Source organism: Scyliorhinus canicula, chromosome 15 (assembly GCF_902713615.1).
Source record: "Scyliorhinus canicula chromosome 15, sScyCan1.1, whole genome shotgun sequence".
NCBI classification, from domain to species: domain Eukaryota; kingdom Metazoa; phylum Chordata; class Chondrichthyes; order Carcharhiniformes; family Scyliorhinidae; genus Scyliorhinus; species Scyliorhinus canicula.
The window spans coordinates 143,520,777-143,538,885 of NC_052160.1; the positions used below are offsets into that span (position 1 = coordinate 143,520,777).

The 18,109-nt window shown below is 45.9% G+C and overlaps 1 protein-coding gene across 1 annotated transcript in view; it reads left to right on the forward strand.

Moving 5' to 3' along the window:
* The window catches only part of LOC119978191 (chitinase-3-like protein 1), a 56,519-nt gene that overhangs the window by 15,468 nt on the left and 22,942 nt on the right, over positions 1 to 18,109 (forward strand). The window contains exons 4-6 of the mRNA XM_038819620.1: positions 4,448 to 4,572; positions 15,316 to 15,439; positions 15,565 to 15,747. Coding sequence (XP_038675548.1) covers positions 4,448 to 4,572; positions 15,316 to 15,439; positions 15,565 to 15,747 — 432 coding nt within the window. The remainder of the gene's footprint in view (positions 1 to 4,447; positions 4,573 to 15,315; positions 15,440 to 15,564; positions 15,748 to 18,109) is intronic.

The following is an 18,109-nucleotide window of genomic DNA, read 5'->3' on the forward strand; positions in this document are numbered from 1 at the left end:
CAATCAAAAGAAGACCCATTTATTCCAACTTTTTGATTCCCGTCTACCAACCAGATTTCTATCCATCTCAAAACACTACCCACAATCCCATGTGCATTAACTTTACGTAGGTCTCTACTATGTGAGACCATGTCGAAAGACTTCTGAAAGTCTAAATAAACCACATTGTCCCTAGTCAACTCTACTAGTTACATCTTCAAAGAATTCTAGAAGATTTTTCAAGCATGATTTCCCTTTCGTAATTCCATGCTGACTTTTGTTTGATTGTACCACTGCTTTCCAAATGCTGTGCTATGAAATCCTTGATAATTGACTCCAGCAACTTCCTTGCTATCAACTATTACTATTAGTCTCACTGGTCTATAGTTCCCTGTTTCTCTCTAACCTCCCTTATTGAATAGCAGGATTAACCTGGTGTTGTAAGACTTCTTACTTAATAAAGATCACTATGATGGTGTGAGGCGTGAGCTGGCAATGACAGACTGGGGAACATTACTGAAAGGAAGGACAGTGGGCAGGCAATGGCAGTATTGAAGGAATAAACAACATTCCAGGTGTGGCCTCACCAATGTCCGATACAATTGCAGCAAAACATCCCTATTCCTATACTCAAATCCTCTCGCTATGAAGGCCAACATACCATTTGCCTTCTTTACTGGTTGCTGTACCTGTGCGCTAACCTCCAACCTGCAGGAACCATTCCAGAATCCAGAATCCAAAGAATTTTGGAAAAAATCCACCAACGGACTCAACTCTTTCTCGGGCCACTTCCTTAAGTACTCAGGAATGAAGATTATCAGGTCCTGGGATTATCCACCTTCAATCCCATTAATTTCCCCAAAGCCATTTCTTTACTTTCTAGTAATTCCCTTCAGCTCCTCACTAAAACCTGTGTTTCTCAGAACGTTCGGTACATTATTCATGTCTTCCTTTGTGAAGACAGAAACAAAGTACGAATTTAGTTCCTCAGCCATTTTTTTGTTCCCTGTTATGAATTCCCCCGTTTCTGATTGTAAGGAGTTTACATTCGTTTTTATCAATCTTTTTCTTTTTACATACCGATAGAAGTCTTTACAGTCAGTTTGCATGTTCCCTCCGAGTTTACTTTCAAATTATACTTTCCTCTTCTTAATCAATCCCTTGGTCTGCCTTTGCTGAATTTTAAACTTTTCCCAATTCTCAGGTCAATTGCTCTTTCTTGCAAATTTATCTGCCCCTTTTTCTAACCTAATACTAGCTGTAATTTCCCTTGTAAACCATGGTTTGGCCGCAGTTCCCTTTCTACTCTTGTGCCAAAAAGGAATAAACAACTTTTGGAGTTCACCTGTTCATTCCTTCAATGCTGCCATTGCCTGTCCATTGTCCTTCCTTTCAGTAATGTTCCCCAGTCTGTCATTGCCAGCTCACGCCTCACACCATCATAGTGATCTTTATTAAGTAAGAAGTCTTACAACACCAGGTTAAAGTCCAACAGGTTTGTTTCAAACACTAGCTTTCGGAGCACTGCTCCTTCCTCAGGTGAATGAAGAGGTGGGTTCCAGAAACATTTATACAGACAAAATCAAAGATGCACGATGATACTTTGAATGCGAGCATTTGCAGATAATTAAGTCTTTACAGATCCAGAGATAGGGGTAACCCCAGGTTAAAGAGGTGTGAATTGTCTCAAGCCAGGACAGTTGGTAGGATTTCGCAAGCCCAGGCCAGATGGTGGGGGGTGAATGTAATGCGACATGAATCCCAGGTCCTGGTTGAGTCCGCACTCATGTGTGCGGAACTTGACGATAGGTTTCTGCTCAGCGATACTACGTTGTCGTGCATCCTGAAGGCCACCTTGGAGAACGCTTACCCGGAGATCAGAGGCTGAATTCCCTCGACTGCTGAAGTGTTTCGCGACTGGAAGAGAACATTTCTGCCTGGTGATTGCAATGCGATGTCCCTTCATCCATTGTCGCAGTGTCTGCATGGTCTCACCAATGTACCACGCTTCGGGACATCCTTTCCTGCAGCGTATGAGGTAGACAACGCTGGCCGAGTTGTACAAGAATGTATCGCGTACCTGGTGGGTGCTGTTGAACCAACCATGCAGATGCTGTGACAACGGATGAACAGACATTGCGCTACAATCGCCAGGCAGGAATGTTCCCTTCCAGTCGGGGAACACTTCAGCAGTTGAGAGCATTCAGCCTCTGATCTCTGAGTAAGCGTTCTCCAAGGCGGCCTTCAGGACGCGCGACAACGCAGAATCGCAGAGCAGAAACTTATAGCCAAGTTCCGCACACATGAGTACGGCCTCAACCGGGACCTTGGATTCATGTCGCATTACATTCACCCCCCACCACCTGGCCTGGGCTTGTGAAATCCGACCAACTGTCCTGGCTTGAGACAATTCACATCTCTTTAACCTGGGGTTACCCCTATCTCTGGATCTGTAAAGACTTAATTACCTGCAAATGCTCGTATTCAAAGTATCGTCTTTCATCTTTGACTTTGTCTATATAAATATTTATGGAAGCTACCTCTCCATTCACCTGAGGAAGGAGCAGTGCTCCGAAAGCTAGTGCTTGAAACAAACATGTTGGACATTAAACTGGTGTTGTAAAACTTCTTACTGTGCTCACCCCAGTCCAACACCGGCATCTCCACATCATGACCTTTATTAAGGTTCAGGACTCTGGTCTCAGAATCAACTATCACATTATTCACCTTGATAAAGAATTCTACCATATTATGGTCACTAATCCCCAAGGGTTCTTTCACAACTAGATTGCCAACTAATCGTTTCTCATTGCACAACACCCAGTCCAAGATGGCCTGTTCCCTTGTTGGTTCCTCAGAATATTGGTCCAGAAAACCATCCCTTACACACCAGAAATTCCTCCTCTATTTTACTGTGACTAACTTTAGTCACCCAATCTATATGCAGATTAAGGCCACCCATAATCATAGATAGAACATAGAACATAGAACATTACAGCGCAGTACAGGCCCTTCGGCCCACGATCTTGCACCGTCCTGTGAAACCCTTCTAAAGTCCCTCTACACTATTCCCTTATCGTCCATTTGTCTATCCAATGACCATTTGAATGTGTTTAGTGTTGGCGAGTCCAATACTGTTCCAGGTAGGGCATTCCACGCCCTTACTACTCTCTGAGTAAAGAACCTACCTCTGGCATCTGTCCTATATCTATCTCCCCTCAATTTAAAGCTATGTCCCCTCGAGCTGGACATCACCATCCAAGGAAAAAGGCTCTCGATGTCCACCCTATCTAATCCTCTGATCATCTTTATGCCTCAATTAAGTTCCCTCTTAACCTTCTTCTCTCTAATGAAAACAGCCTCAAGTCCCTCAGCCTTTCCTCATAAGATCTTCCCTCCATACCAGGCAACATTCTTGTAAATCTCCTCTGTACCCTTTCCAATGCTTCCACATCCTTCCTATAATGCGGCGACCAGAACTGCACACAATACTCCAAATGCGGCCGCACTACAGTTTTGTACAACTGCAACATGACCTCATGGCTCCGAAACTCAATTCCTCTACCAATAAAAGCTAACACACCGTACGCCTTCTTAACAACCCTCTCAACCTGGGTGGCAACTTTCAGGGATCTATGGACATGGACACACTGAGAATGATGTTCCATTATCACACGCATCTCTGATTTCCTGCCTAATGCTCTTCCCGACATTACCACTGCAGTTTGGTGGTCTGCGTGCCGTCCCTATGAATGATTTTGCCTCTTCGTGTTTTGATGAGCATTCATGAGATGAATGCCAATGGCACACCAGCAGCCAATTCATTGATTCAACATTAACTTGCCATTGGGGGAATTTCAATGTGGTTTCAGACTGTCATAATATCCACTTATGTATATTATGAGATGCAGCCAGGCAGTGATTGACACACAGGATGACCAATGAACACACAACACAGAACAACCAATCACCAGACAGGACAGCACCACTATAAAGCCCACAGGGCATTAAGACTCTCCCTCTCTCAGGACCCAGCTACTGAGACAGTCAGAGTGCACAAGTTAGTGAGCACTATCACCGTGCGGTAGCTAGTAAGTCTGGTCAAGCCAGTAAGAGGGCATCAGTTAGATTAGTAGAGTGTCAACCCACAGCTGAACATGTGCAGCAGTCCACTAGTTAAATAAAAGTGTTGGATCATCTCCTGTGTCAAACGTTTGTTTCTAGCTTCCCTGCATCCAGTTGCAGTCAACATCGAACCAGCCTGTCTAACACATCACAGACAGGCGGCTTTCTGACTTTTGGACAACCCTCTCACACACCACCGTGCCGCAGCCACACTGAGAGAATTCAATTAGTCCAATAACAGTTCTTTAAGAGAGACAGAATGCCCATGAGGGGAGACGATCAACTGGAACTGTAACTGCATAAATTATGTTTATCATTATTAACATTTGCTCATTCTTTGTAGGAATTTATGAGGGCCTTTACGACAGAGGCATTGTGTTCTGGGAAGGACAGACTCCTGCTGACAACTGCAGTGACTGCTAATAACGTTCTTGCAAATTTAAGATACGAGATATCTGAGGTTTCCCAGTGAGTACAGGAAGATTGAATTGTATAACTTTAGAAAAAAACTCTCGGGATTCGCTGTCAGGAATTCTCCATTCGCCGGCAGCGCACCCACACCTGGGAATTTCCCCAGGAAACCCCATTGGCTGGCTGGTGGGACAGGGACTCCCGCCCCTCATTTTGCTTCATTTGCTGGAACTCACCTGCTATTCTCTAAAACAGCTCCATTGGAGGTCAGGCAGGGCTTTGATGAAGAGTTTATCTAAATGATGAGTCCCTGACAATGCAGCACTCCCTCAGTAATGCAGTGAGGAGTCTTGTGTAGCTCTCAAACCCAACACCTTCCGACCAAGAGGAAACTCCTGTTCTCTGAGGAATTGGGAAGGTTTCTGTAATCCGGGTAATTATAGTCAACACTCAATTATCACCATTTCAACTTTGCTTCAATGATCCTGCACAAATGTGGTAAAATTCAGCACATCACCAGCATATCATCCTCTTCCATCTGCAACATTCACAATCAGCAAACTAATGGCTACAAATGGAGGTTACAAAACACAAGTGAATGATTTTTATTCTGCAAAACCTCTGAATGTTTTGAATATTGTTCACTTTGAATGAGTACACCCAATCATGTTCCAAGCAGCCATTTCAAATCTTAATTCTTCCTCGCCCAATGTTCCTCACTGTGCGGGGTGGCACAGTAGCGCAGTGGTTAGCACTGCTACCTCATGGCGCCGAGGACCTGGGTTCAATCCCGGCTCTGGGTCACTGTCCGTGTGGAGTTTGCACATTCTCCCCGTGCCTGCGTGTGTTTCGCCCCCACAACCCAAAGATGAGCAGGGTAGGTGGATTGGCCACGCTAAATTGCCCCTTAATTGGGGAAAAAATAATTGGGTACTCTAAATTTATAAATAACAAAAAAATGTTCCTCACCGAGCACCATTAAACTATCGCGGGTTCAGGCCTGGGGCCTGTTTTAATGACACTTCCTCCTGTACTGTTTAGCTGGCAACAAACACCACCAGGGAAACGTCTCTGAATGAAAATTCACACAAATAAGCCATTTTGTCCATGTCGCAGAATGATGTTTGTTATTTTTATTCTGGTTCAGTTTTAGTCTTTCTGCTCAGCTTCCTGGACCTCCAGCTTCCAGCTTTAGTTGGAACTGCTGCTGGGACTGGGGGTGGGGGGGGGCTGGCATTGACCCTGGAGGATGAGGCCTCTCGACATTTCCCAATATCTGGGATATGATTCTCCAATCCAGTCAACACTGCCACCTGGTGGCCTCACTGAGAAATAAAGAAACTCTGCCTCGCGACACTCGGAAACGCGAATCGTGATCGGGCGGAGAATCGGGCATCCGGCAAAAATCGAGGTTTACACCCGGGGCCGACTAAGGCACCGTGTTCCAGTCCCTCCCAGGCGGCGGAAACGAGGTTTGCGTCCCGTGCCGATGGGCGCATGCAAAACAGGCATTTCCATTTATTTAAATGTACTTGGCGCATTAGACCCAGTGTGATCGGCGCTTCCGTGATGCCCCACTCCTCTCAGGCTGAAGTCCAGAGGGAGCTGTTTACTACAGGTATTTACAAACCTGGATTTGGCACCGTGGCTGCTGAGGGGGCGAGGGAAGGTAAGTAAAGTTTGAAAAAAGTGTTTATAATTGTTCCGCTTGCTGGGGGGTTGCTGTCAGGGCTGGGGGAGTAGCAGGGAGCAATTTGCTGACAGCTCCGTGGATCCGGGGTGACCCCCTCGGGATCCGGGGTGGCCTGGCTCGGACCGCCATTGCTGCAGGATTTATTTTAAACTCACCCATTCGGTACAAGTTCCAGGCCCCTGGCTGCTCACTCTGCTGACTGCTTACTGTGTCCTGTAAATGTTCACAGAGCCTCTGGTCCTTTGGGAGCCCACCCAGGCCAACCCTCTGGAATCCCTCAGACCCCAGCTGACCCATCACCGGGATGGCCGTGGCCACTCCTCAGTTCACTCATCAGAAGCTCAGCCCCACTGCAGGGGAAGCAGGGGAATAGCAGGGCCCACCCCAAACACAGGACACATGGCCGTATCCTTGGCACTTTACCTGGCACAGAGACCTCACCAGTGACACTCTCAGCTAGCCCACCCCTCAGGACCATCATCAACCTCCAAGCCCTGCCGGCCCACAATGCTTCTGATCCCATTCATTCTGTCACCGGTCAGGTTATCACAGCCTGTGTGCCACACCCAGTACCCACATCACACTGCAGCTAAGTACCCAGCAGACACACACTTCCCTCGCTCACCTCCATCTGTCGCACCTGTCTACACACCAGCCTCTCAGCATGAAGGCGATTGGTAGCACGCCGTGATCCTCTCCATCGCACACACAGGTGCCACCCTGCTGGCAAGATCACACACGACCCACCCAGTGAGGGAATCCAGATTAGAACCCACTGGGGAAACAGGACAGGAGCTGACATGGCCACTGGTACCCCTATTTACAGGGACGGGTGGTGAGGATAGACACTCCCCACTTCACAGGCCCAGTGACACTCACTGCGAGAGATTGGGGGACACTGTAGAAGGTAACATAGTGATGGGTGGTGTTGAACTCAGGGCCACCATGTAGCCTGTTGGATTTGGATGGGTAACGGAATATTCATCTTGCTGACATGTCTTCATTTTTCCCCCCCTGTAGAGAATTAATTTCGGAGTACAGCCAGGAATGCTCACTATCTACCTGGTTGCAGCTTCCATTGAGGATGCATGGCAGCGGGAGGCACAGTACCTGCTCCGGAGGGATCTGCACAAGAGGAGCCTGCCCCAGAAGCCCAGGAGACAGTTGGTGAGACTCGAGTGCCGGCCATCCAACAGGCTGAGGAAGTGATGTAAAGGACAGGCCACATGTATACCATCGGCGCCTGTTGTACAAGGAGATGCAGGACTGCGTATGCCAGTGCAGACATTGGCTAACCAGGGAGATTGTGTGCCACCTGTGCCAGATTATGTTGCACTAGGCACCACAGAAATGAACCTTTATGTCTGTGGGTATTTCCAGGAGCTAAGCGGGGACCTGTCTGGGATTCTCTCTGGTATCCAAATACAGGTGCACCCATGGTGACAGATGCTCTAAATGCCCGGGCAGTGGACTATATAAGTTTGACCAGTTTGGACCATACACACCAGGCTGCCTGGGCAGCAGGATTTGCCGCCATCACTGGCCGAGGTCCTGGAGGTGTTCGATGGCATGTATGTCCTCCTAACTGCTCACCAGAAGGTGTCCTTCATCAAACGAAAGGACTTCCACTGCCTCAATGTGCAGTTGGTGCGTGACCAACAGATGCACATCATACACGTTTGTGCCCGATATACAGCATGAATGATGCATACGTGCTGGTGTACACATCAGTTCCCAGCACCTTCAAGGCTTCTGATGTCTGGGCCGGTCTGGTGGAGCACTCCAATATAGCCCTCGGAGGGTCTCTAACATCGTGCTGACCTTCTGCATCCAGCAGAATGTTGTGTAGCAGAGGGGAACATGCTGGAGGGGGAGGAAAAACACCAGGCTTCATCTGATGAGGAGGGAGAGAGCCCGGAGCCCGGACTGACAAGGCAGGCCACCCAACGTGTGCTCCAGGGCCACCGCACATGGGACAACCTCATCGCCACCCAATTTGCCAACTAGCTATTGACAGCTCCATTACTCTGTTCTACCTCCCCATACTGCCCCCAACCCCTTCCCTATTCTGCTCACTGCCCATGAGATGATCAAGTGTCAGGTGGGGGAGATTCAGAAGCGATAGGATGTCCCAGCACCTCCCCAGTCGGAGGCACCAGCATGGAGCTCCTCACGTCCTCTTACCTCGTGTTGCTTTATGTCTCCCGAGATACTCTGTGGCATTGAGGTGAGACAGAAGTGAGCTCCGGAGGCTCCACCAGCTGCTTCCAGACCTGGAGGCCCACACTCATCTGAACCAGGGTTCCAATGCCCTCAACCGTGAAGCACTGAGATTGGGCCACGCCCTCAGTGAGTGAGTCATGTCCCTCACTACCTCGGTCATGTCAATCTGGGACTCTGGTCACGTCCCTCAGTGACTGACCCAGGTCAACCAGAGCCAGGCCAATACTCAGCCATTGACCGCATGGTGTGTTCCAAGCCATGGACATCTTGTCGCCACTCGTTCAGTGTTGGCCTTATTGGCTTCCTCTCCTGACTCCCAGGAGACCACCTCGGAGGAGAGCTCCGAGGATGCCACCATAATAGTCGCTGCACAGCTGTCATTTCTGCCTCCTCCAATGCAGACACACGCGTCTCGGTGGGACATGTTAGTGGTCAGGCTCCTGGGGCACAATCTGGTGAGCACCACACTGTTGCTGATGTACATTAGGTGAGGACAGGGACCCCCAGACGAGACAGCAGTCAGAGGGCTGCTGGATCCCAGGACCCAGCTGGATCCCAGCCTGATGCTGAGCCTCCGGAACAGGGCTACCCGGAGCTGATGGAGACGATAGGGAGCGACCGGGACATTTGCTAGAGTGACACTGACATCGACCAGGGAGATGGTCCATAGCCACTTGGAGGAGTCCCAGAGGCTATGGATGCAGTAGATGGTGCTGCCAATGAGTGGCACTGAGGCCAACACTGTTAGGGTGGCGACGGCAGTGGAGAGCATGGTATATGACGTTGGCACCATGAGTGAAGGTGTCAAAAAGGTCACCCGGTCGGTGACAGCCATGATTGAGGGTCTCAGCAGAAAGTCTGCCTCGTTGCGGATGTGACCCAGAATCAGGCTGAACTCGATGAGGTTCTGTGGGACATATCCCGCTCTCAGATGGGCATGGCGGAGGCATTGCGGAACTTGTCACTGTCACAGGTGGGCATTGCTGAGGCGCTGCAGAGCATGGCTCAGTCACTGAGGAGCATCTCTGAAGGCATCGACACGATAGTGCAGACCATGGGGGGCCGCCAGGGCTGGCACAGCCAGACAAAGCAGAGGCAGCCGGGGATCAAACCAGCTGCCTCTCCATCCCAAGGTTAACCCCAGGGCCCTATGGGCACCGACCGGGAGGAGGGGTGGCTGAGTGGCGACACGGACCCATCCAATGGAATGGCAGCGGTGGTCACCAGCATTCCCAACTTCAAAAATGGTTTCATTTTTCATCTTTTCACTTGCCCATTCCTAACCCTTGCCAATTAACGTACATTTTAGAACATTAAAATAGGCAAACATTTCCAATTATACGATCCATTTTAGTTCTTTGTCTTCCACCATTGAATCTGTTTCTCTACATCACATTGGTGATAAAGCATCGGCTGTCACGTTTTCTCATCCTGCCACATGTCTAAGTTTTAAATTAAATGGCTACAATAATAAACAACATCGAAACAGTCGGGCATTTTTATTCTTGAATTTCTCCAAAAACATCAATGGATTATGATCAGTATATATAATTGTTTCAGACGAATTGCTGATGACAGAAATGTTAAAGTGTTGCAAAGCCAGCACCAAGTTCAAAATCTCCTTTTCAATTGTTGAATGCTTCCTCTGGTTATAGAATAGAGCACATAGAACAGTACAGCACAGAACAGGCCCTTCGGCCCTCGATGTTGTGCCGAGCAATGATCACCCTACTCAAACCCACGTATCCACCCTATATCCGTAACCCAACAACCCCCCCCTTAACCTTACTTTTTAGGACACTACGTGCAATTTAGCATGGCCAATCGACCTAACCCGCACATCTTTGGACTGTGGGAGGAAACCGGAGCACCCGGAGGAAACCCACGCACACACGGGGAGGACGTGCAGACTCCGCACAGACAGTGACCCAGCCGGGAATCGAACCTGGGACCCTGGAGCTGTGAAGCATTTATGCTAACCACCATGCTACCGTGCTGCCCCCTATTTTAGCAACGTATTTATCATTTAAATTTTTGGAAAAATATCTAATCGGCTGCTCTATTCCTGCGTCGTCTTCTTGCAAGTGCACAGCACCAACGCCCATATCACTCGCATCCATAGTCATCTTAACTGTTTTTGTGTAATTTGGCGTGGCCAACACAGGAGCAGTGGTTAACACAGCCTACAAGCTGTCAAATGCCTGTCAATTTCCTCTGTCCATTGGAATTTGCTACGCTTCTTCAGCAAGTCCATCAGGGGAGCAGCCACGTTGCTAAAATCCGGCACAAATTTACGGTAAAAAATACTCATGCCAAGAAATCACATTATTTCCCTTTGTGTCGAGGGTATTGGAAACTCCCCAATAATTTTTGTTTTTCTATCCCTTGAGACCATTTGTCCCTGTCCAATTGTATAGCCAAGGAATCTGACTTCAGCTTTCCCAAACTCACTTTTGGCGAGGCTTACCACCAAACCGTCTCCTGAAGTCAATCGAATAACTCCATCAGATGCTTCAAATGTTCTTTCCATGTCTGACAAAAAAAATCACCAGATTGTCTATATACGCTGCACAATTGGGTAATCCTGAAATTACTTTGTCAGTAAACGTTGAAATGTGGCTGGGGCATTTTTCATGCCAAATGGCATAACATTGAATTGGTACATACCATTTGGAATCACAAAAGCTGAAATCTCCTTTGCCCTTTCGGATAAAGGTAACTGCCAGTAACTTTTAAGTAAATCCAGTTTGGAGATAAAAGCTGATTGTCCCACCTGCTCAATTCAGTCCTCCAAGCGTGGGATAGGATAAGAGTCCGTTCTTGTAACTGCATTAACCTTTCTATACTCTACACACAATCATTGGGTACCGTCCGGTTTCAGTACCAAAGGGTCATCTGGACTCGAAACGTTAGCTCTCTTCTCTCCCTACAGATGTTGCCAGACCTGCTGAGGTTTTCCAGCATTTTCTCTTTGGTTTCCAATCTCATGATCTAGTCGCAACACCTCCTTTCTGTACCCTACTGGCAATACCACTTGATGAACTTCTGCCTACTTTTCATCCGCCTGCATATGTAAAGGTCTCCATTTTCTCATTAAAAAATCATTTTTAAGGTAATAACATTCCATTATACACTCAGATTCTTCTTCTGTGCATGCTTTCTAATACATCCATTTTAGCATTCTTTTGTAACTCCGCCAATTTTCCAGAACTAAAAATATCCGCCTCATTCTCCACCTGTTCTTGTTCTTTTCCAACCATCTGATCAAAAATCGTTTCTGATAATTGAACTTCAACTTTATCTTCACTCTTTTAGTTATCCTCTTGTCTTAACCCCTGACCTTGTTACTACACAATCAGGAAAAATCCCAGGATATTGGTCATTCAACTATTCAGTTGTTTGATTATCCATTGGCTTATCAACCACAGTAGGCATCACTCCCACATGCGATCCAGCTATATCTTTACCCAAGATAAACTGTATTCTTGGACAAGATAGTTTTTCTATTACTCCTACTACCACTTCACCACCCTTAATCTTATATAATGGAACACTATTCTTCTCACTCTGAATTCCACATATTACCATTTTTTCTGGCAATATTCCTCCCAAACTACATAACTCGTCATCTCTTACCATCAAGGATTGAGTAGCTCCCGTATCTCTTAAAATTTTGACTTATTTACCTACTTCTCCTGATACACATGAGTAAACTTTATCCACACAAGTAAATTCTTTAAAGAGATCTGGCACCTTCTTATCAATCACCTCTTGATCAAGGCTGTACAATCTGTTGCACCTCCTTTGCTTCCCTTGGGCTTTCCTTTACCACTTTAACAAATCCCACTGGCTTATCCTGTTTTACCACATCAGCCTTCCCAGTGCCTTTCTTCAACCCCCAACACTGTGACATTACATGGCCTCATTTATTACAGTAAAAACATCTTAAACTTTAAATTCTCTTCCACCCTCCCAGATTTCTTTTTTAATCTGAGGTACACTATCCTTATTATCTCCCATCAGATCCTCTTTCCCTTTACCACTTGAGTATTTCTCTTTTCCAATGGTTCTATCCCTCACAAACTGAAACTGATGTCAGAAACCAAACTGATTTATGAACTAATTGATAATCACCTGCCATTTCTGCTGCTAATCTCGCAGTTTTAACCCTCTGCTCTTCCACAAGAGTTCTCACTACATCAGGAATTGAATTTTCAAACTTCTCCAAAAGTATAATTTCTCAAAGAGCTTAATACGTTTGGTCTATTTTCAAAGCCCTTATCCAGCTATCAAAGTTACTCTGTTTGACCCTTTCAAACTCCATGTACGTTTGACCAAGTTCTTTCCTTAAATTTCTAAACCTTGTCTCTAGGCTTCGGGCATATGCACCCAAGGTGGATTTTTTCATCTCCTCCCAGATTCCTCCTCTGATAGTGATACAAACACTTGGCTCGCTCTACCTACCTACTTTGTTTGAATCGGTAAAACCAACATGCCCTGTGGCCATTTCATTTGTTTCGCCACCATCTCAAATGAAATGAAAAAGGTTTCAACATCCTTCTCATCAAACCTTGGCAATGCTTGGACATATTTAAATAGATCCCCACCAAGCATTCGACTATGATGCTCTTGCGCTTTCTCAAAATCCTCATTACTATCCTCAGACCTTATGTTTCTCTTTATCTCCGGCAATTTTAACTGACGTTCATGTTTCATGACCAGTTTCTGAAGTTCAAAGTCTCTCTTTTTTTCTTTTTCCTCTCTCTCTTTTTCTTTTTCCCTGATCTGTACCTCCCTTTCTCTCGCATTTTGTTCTATAAAGGCTATTCATTCTTTTCTCCCTTCCTCTCTCTCCTTTTCTTTTTCCATGATCTACACCTCCCTTTTTCTCACTTTTTGTTCTGCTTGGATCCCTTTCTTTTTCCTTCATTTCAAATTCAAGCTGCTTTAATTCATTTTCATTTTCAAGCTGCTTGATCTGTAATTGAATTCTTGCCACTTCCAATAATTCCGACTGTGTCTCTGACAATTTTAAATGTTCAGCTACTGCCGAATTACCTCTTCATTTCATATTTTATCAGGCAATGTTAACTGCAACGTTTTTGCCAAATCTAAAAGCCTTTTTTCAGTCTCCGTTTGTAAGGTACTGACCTTCTCCATCCCCAAAAATGTCTGAGCCTCTGAAAGAGCCATTGTCCACAGCACACTCCCTATTTAAACTTGAATACAACACCTGAAAAGCAAAAACAAATATTCTCACCCCTCACTGTCGAAAAGTTCACTAAGCCAACCCAACCACGAAAGACAGACGTTTATCCAACGAGCCCCCAATTTTGTTATGTGCCAGGGTTTAAAATCTCCAGAGTGTATTATGGAGTTCACCCGACATATAACGTTTTGTTGAATTTGGCTAGGATGAGCACAAGAGCCTTCACTTGACATGTAATTCAATTGTCTTCCTAGACACTTTAATCGAAATAAGCTTTATTCTCAGAACTTGTTAACATTTGCATAAGCAAACAGCAAGAATATTTATCAATTATAGAACATAGAACATAGAACAGTACAGCACAGAACAGGCCCTTCGGCCCTCGATGTTGTGCCGAGCAATGATCACCCTACTCAAACCCACGTATCCACCCTATACCCGTAACCCAACAACACCCCCTTTAACCTTACTTTTTAGGACACTATGGGCAATTTAGCATGGCCAATCCTCCTAACCCGCACATCTTTGGACTGTGGGAGGAAACCGGAGCACCCGGAGGAAACCCACGCAGACACGGGGAGGACGTGCAGACTCCGCACAGACAGTGACCCAGCCGGGAATCGAACCTGGGACCCTGGAGCTGTGAAGCATTTATGCTAACCACCATGCTACCGTGCTGCCCCAAAGAGCCTATAAACATGAAGATACCCCACAGCTACAGTAATCTATGTACAACACTTAATGAATCCCACCTTAGCTGTTCCAATTTAAAACCAAAATCTCAAAAAACCGTTTTCAAGGCGGTGGCCCAGCACTCTGCATTCTCACTTGAATAGGACTGGCTTTCCTGAGATTCTGACCCCATATTTCCAGCTGGTTTAACTCCTTCCAGAAAGCAAACCATATCTTTTGAGTTGCTAAAGCAGGTAGCTAAATCGATGTATTTTTTTTCCTGGAACATCTCTTTGAAAATGAAAACATGGAAAGAGAGGAACAAGGGTTGCCCCCTCGCTCCTATGGAGGCCCACCCCTGTGGAGTGTCCCCCCCCCCGCCCCCGCTGCCCCCCGCCCCCCGCACCCCCCCTCCCCCGCCCTTCTGAGGATGGTGCAGCAAGCCCAGCACCCCTGTGCTCTTTGCCTGTGAGCAAAGCTGACTACCTATCTCCTCGGCTTCCCACGGAAAGCCTTCTGCCTGGTTCACGTCGGTTCACTAATGGGCGCCGGCGTGACCACTTGCTGGGGAAGCTGATTAATGACGAAAGGCTGTTGGATATGGAGCCGCTCTCGTTAATTGTGTGGAAATTAGGATTAAGTGGTGAGGGTTGGTTTCTGGCCATGCTATGGCTAGATCCTGATTTGTCCTACGGGAGTGGGCCAGTTTCATCGCAAACTGTTTGGTGCCCAGCGCAAATCTTGTTTTTTTCCCTCTCTTGCTATTCCCCGGCCTCGTTACGCTTGAGCTCACGTGTAACAAGGCCGGAAGATCACGCCCATGGTCTCCTAAATGGAGAATCCTGCCCTCCGTCTTCAAGCATTGTTCTGGCTCCAAACGTCAAAGATAGGATGCAAAGTTGGAACTCTGACTGGGAATCAGCAAACCATTCACAATTAGATATAATTGACTATTAGAAATATCTTTGGATTGCAATGCTTCATTTTGTGTTTCCTTAAACAGATATGTGGACTTTATCTCTGTGTTGTCATTTAATCTTCGAGGTGTGTGGGATGGTTTCACTGGGCACCATAGTCCCCTGTATGCTGACTCCAAGGAACATCTCCCATACATGCATTTTAATATTGTAAGTATGTATGCTCAAAGTATTATTTATATTTTCGCTTTAATTTTTTTTACCAATATAATACAGAAAATAGTTTTTAGCTATGTAAAACCTCAAGAAAGGTACCAAGCTATATTAATTTGCAGAATTTCCTTTTGAAATACTGGAGGGCCCAAAGTGCATCAACAGAAAAACTACTTGTTGGATTTCCAACATTTGGAGTGAGCTTCACCCTTCAAACTTCCAACACAGGTCTCACTGCTCCAATTGCTGGAAGAGGTTACCCTGGTCCAAACATGCAGAGATCTGGAATCTTGGCGTATTATGAGGTAATTATGTTGAAAATGTTATTCGGTTTCATATGATAACGTTTCTCAGATCGATTTCTATAAGAACATAAGAACTAGGAGCAGGAGTAGGCCATCTGACCCCTCGAGCCTGCTCCACCATTCAATGAGATCATGGCTGATCTTTTGTGGACTCAGCTCCACTTTCCAGCCCGAACACCATAACCCTTAATCCCTTTTTTCTTTAAAAAAACTATCTATCTTTACCTTAAAACCATTTAATGAAGGAGCCTCAACTGCTTCACTGGGCAAGGAATTCCATAGATTCACAACCCTTTGGGTGAAGAAGTTCCTCCTAAACTCAGTCCCAAATCTACTTCCCCTTATTTTGAGGCTATACCCCCTAGTTCTGCTGTCACCCACCAGTGGAAACAACCTGCCAGCATCTATCCTATCTATTCCCTTCATAATTTTAAATGTTTCTATAAGATCCCCCCTCATCCTTCTAAATTCCAACGAGTACAGTCCCAGTCTACTCAACGTCTCCTCGTAATCCAACCCCTTCAGCTCTGGGTTTTTCATGTGGAAAGTGGTCGGGAGGAAATTGTTTCACGGCATTGTGGTGTCGTTTCCTTGCTGGTTCTGTTAAAAATTATAATTATGCTTTGTTTCTGCAAAAACATTTGTATGTACTGATAAATATTTATACATGTGTCTAGAATCAGATTGAAATAGGGAAAGGAACAGGCCAGTGGTGTGAGTGTAACGTTCCTGGAAACTCTGTAAGGTTTTGGTTCTCCAGAAACAAATCAGTGAAATTATTATTTTTGGTCGTTGACAGCTTCATCCCCGGGTCAGAGAAGAACTCTGCAGTATCATAGAATATACAGTGGAGGGAGGCCGTTCGGTCCATCGAGTCTGTATCGGCTCTTGGAAAAAGCACCCACTTAAGCCCACGCCTCCACCCTATTCCCGTAACCCAGTAACGCCACTTAACTTTTTTGGGCACGAAAAGTAGTGGGCAAACAACTGGTGGTTACTGACGCCAAACATCATATGAAGCTGAATTGGACTTTTTATTTAACCTTGCTTAATTAGTATGTGAATGGAGAATGGAAGGTACCTGAGTGAAGAACACCCATTAGTTTGATAAACTATTAGAAACTTTTAGACTGGATGACTTCAACCCAACTTTAAGCCAAAGAGCTCAACATTTGATGAGGTACAGGGAGTCCTTACTGAAAGTGTTGGTAGTGGTGGTTGCGTTCCTGAAAATTGCTACTTCCAGTGAAACACCATTCAGTGAAGCATGGGCCAGAACTCTCCAGTCATTGCAATTCAATTTTCCTGCCGGGCGTACAGCCCCACCTGTGGGTTTCGGGGCGGTGTGCGATGGTTGCAATAGAAAATCCCTCTGACAATCAGCAGGAAGATGGAATCCCACCGCCAGTGAAGGGCGGGCAGCTGGAAAACAGACGGCTGAAGGACTGGAGAATCCCTTCCACGGTTTCCTATTGGTATAAATGTTAAAACCAGAGTTAGGCTTCTGAGAATGTTTGCCCAGAAAAATCAATGTAAAAATTGAAACACTCTAACATTACAGTCTGAAATACTCCACAATACAGGAAGTGACTCTAAAATTGCTGCTGTGCTTGGAGGCTTCATTCTGTAACAGGTTCTTCAAACACACATTGTGTACAGTAAAGTGCAGAGCTGTACCTTTGTACAGCAAAGAACTCTTTTAGTCAGGTATGTGCTGCACCAGCAGCAAAGCAATTTGAAAAACAAAGTTTGTGGAACCGTGCTGTACCTGTCGGATACAGCACAGTGGAGAATTATTTCAAAAACAAGTCCAGAGTTCCTCAACTCGCTCTGGGTGCAGCAAAAAACGTTTGAAAATAAAGCTTAGTTTAGTACGGGGGGGGGGGACTTAAATGTCCAGCGAAACAAAAGCTCTCGAATGCATAGAAAGAACCAAATGGTCAGAACCCAGGATGCACACAGGGATCACTGGGCTCAGTCGCACTCTGGTGACACCGTGTCGAGATTGATCACATTTCTCACACACCCTAAAACAGGGAACGTTGCAATTTAGTTGGAACTGGACATAAAAATAAAGCCCTTTAAATGAAGCCATTTTAATAGGGTGACACTTAAAATGGGGATTTACTGTTTCTAAAATCGAGTAAATCTTTATATGTTGATTGGCACCAGCTGACTCTTTTGCCGTACAACCTGTGAGTTATATTCTGTCTCAGACACCGATTAAACTCAACATAGCCACCATTTCAGTTGCATTGATGCTGATTAATCAGATCATCATCAAATCACTATGGTTCCCTGAACTCTCATTGCAACTTCAAAAGAAACTCGCACTGAAATTACACATTAAACATTTCTACAG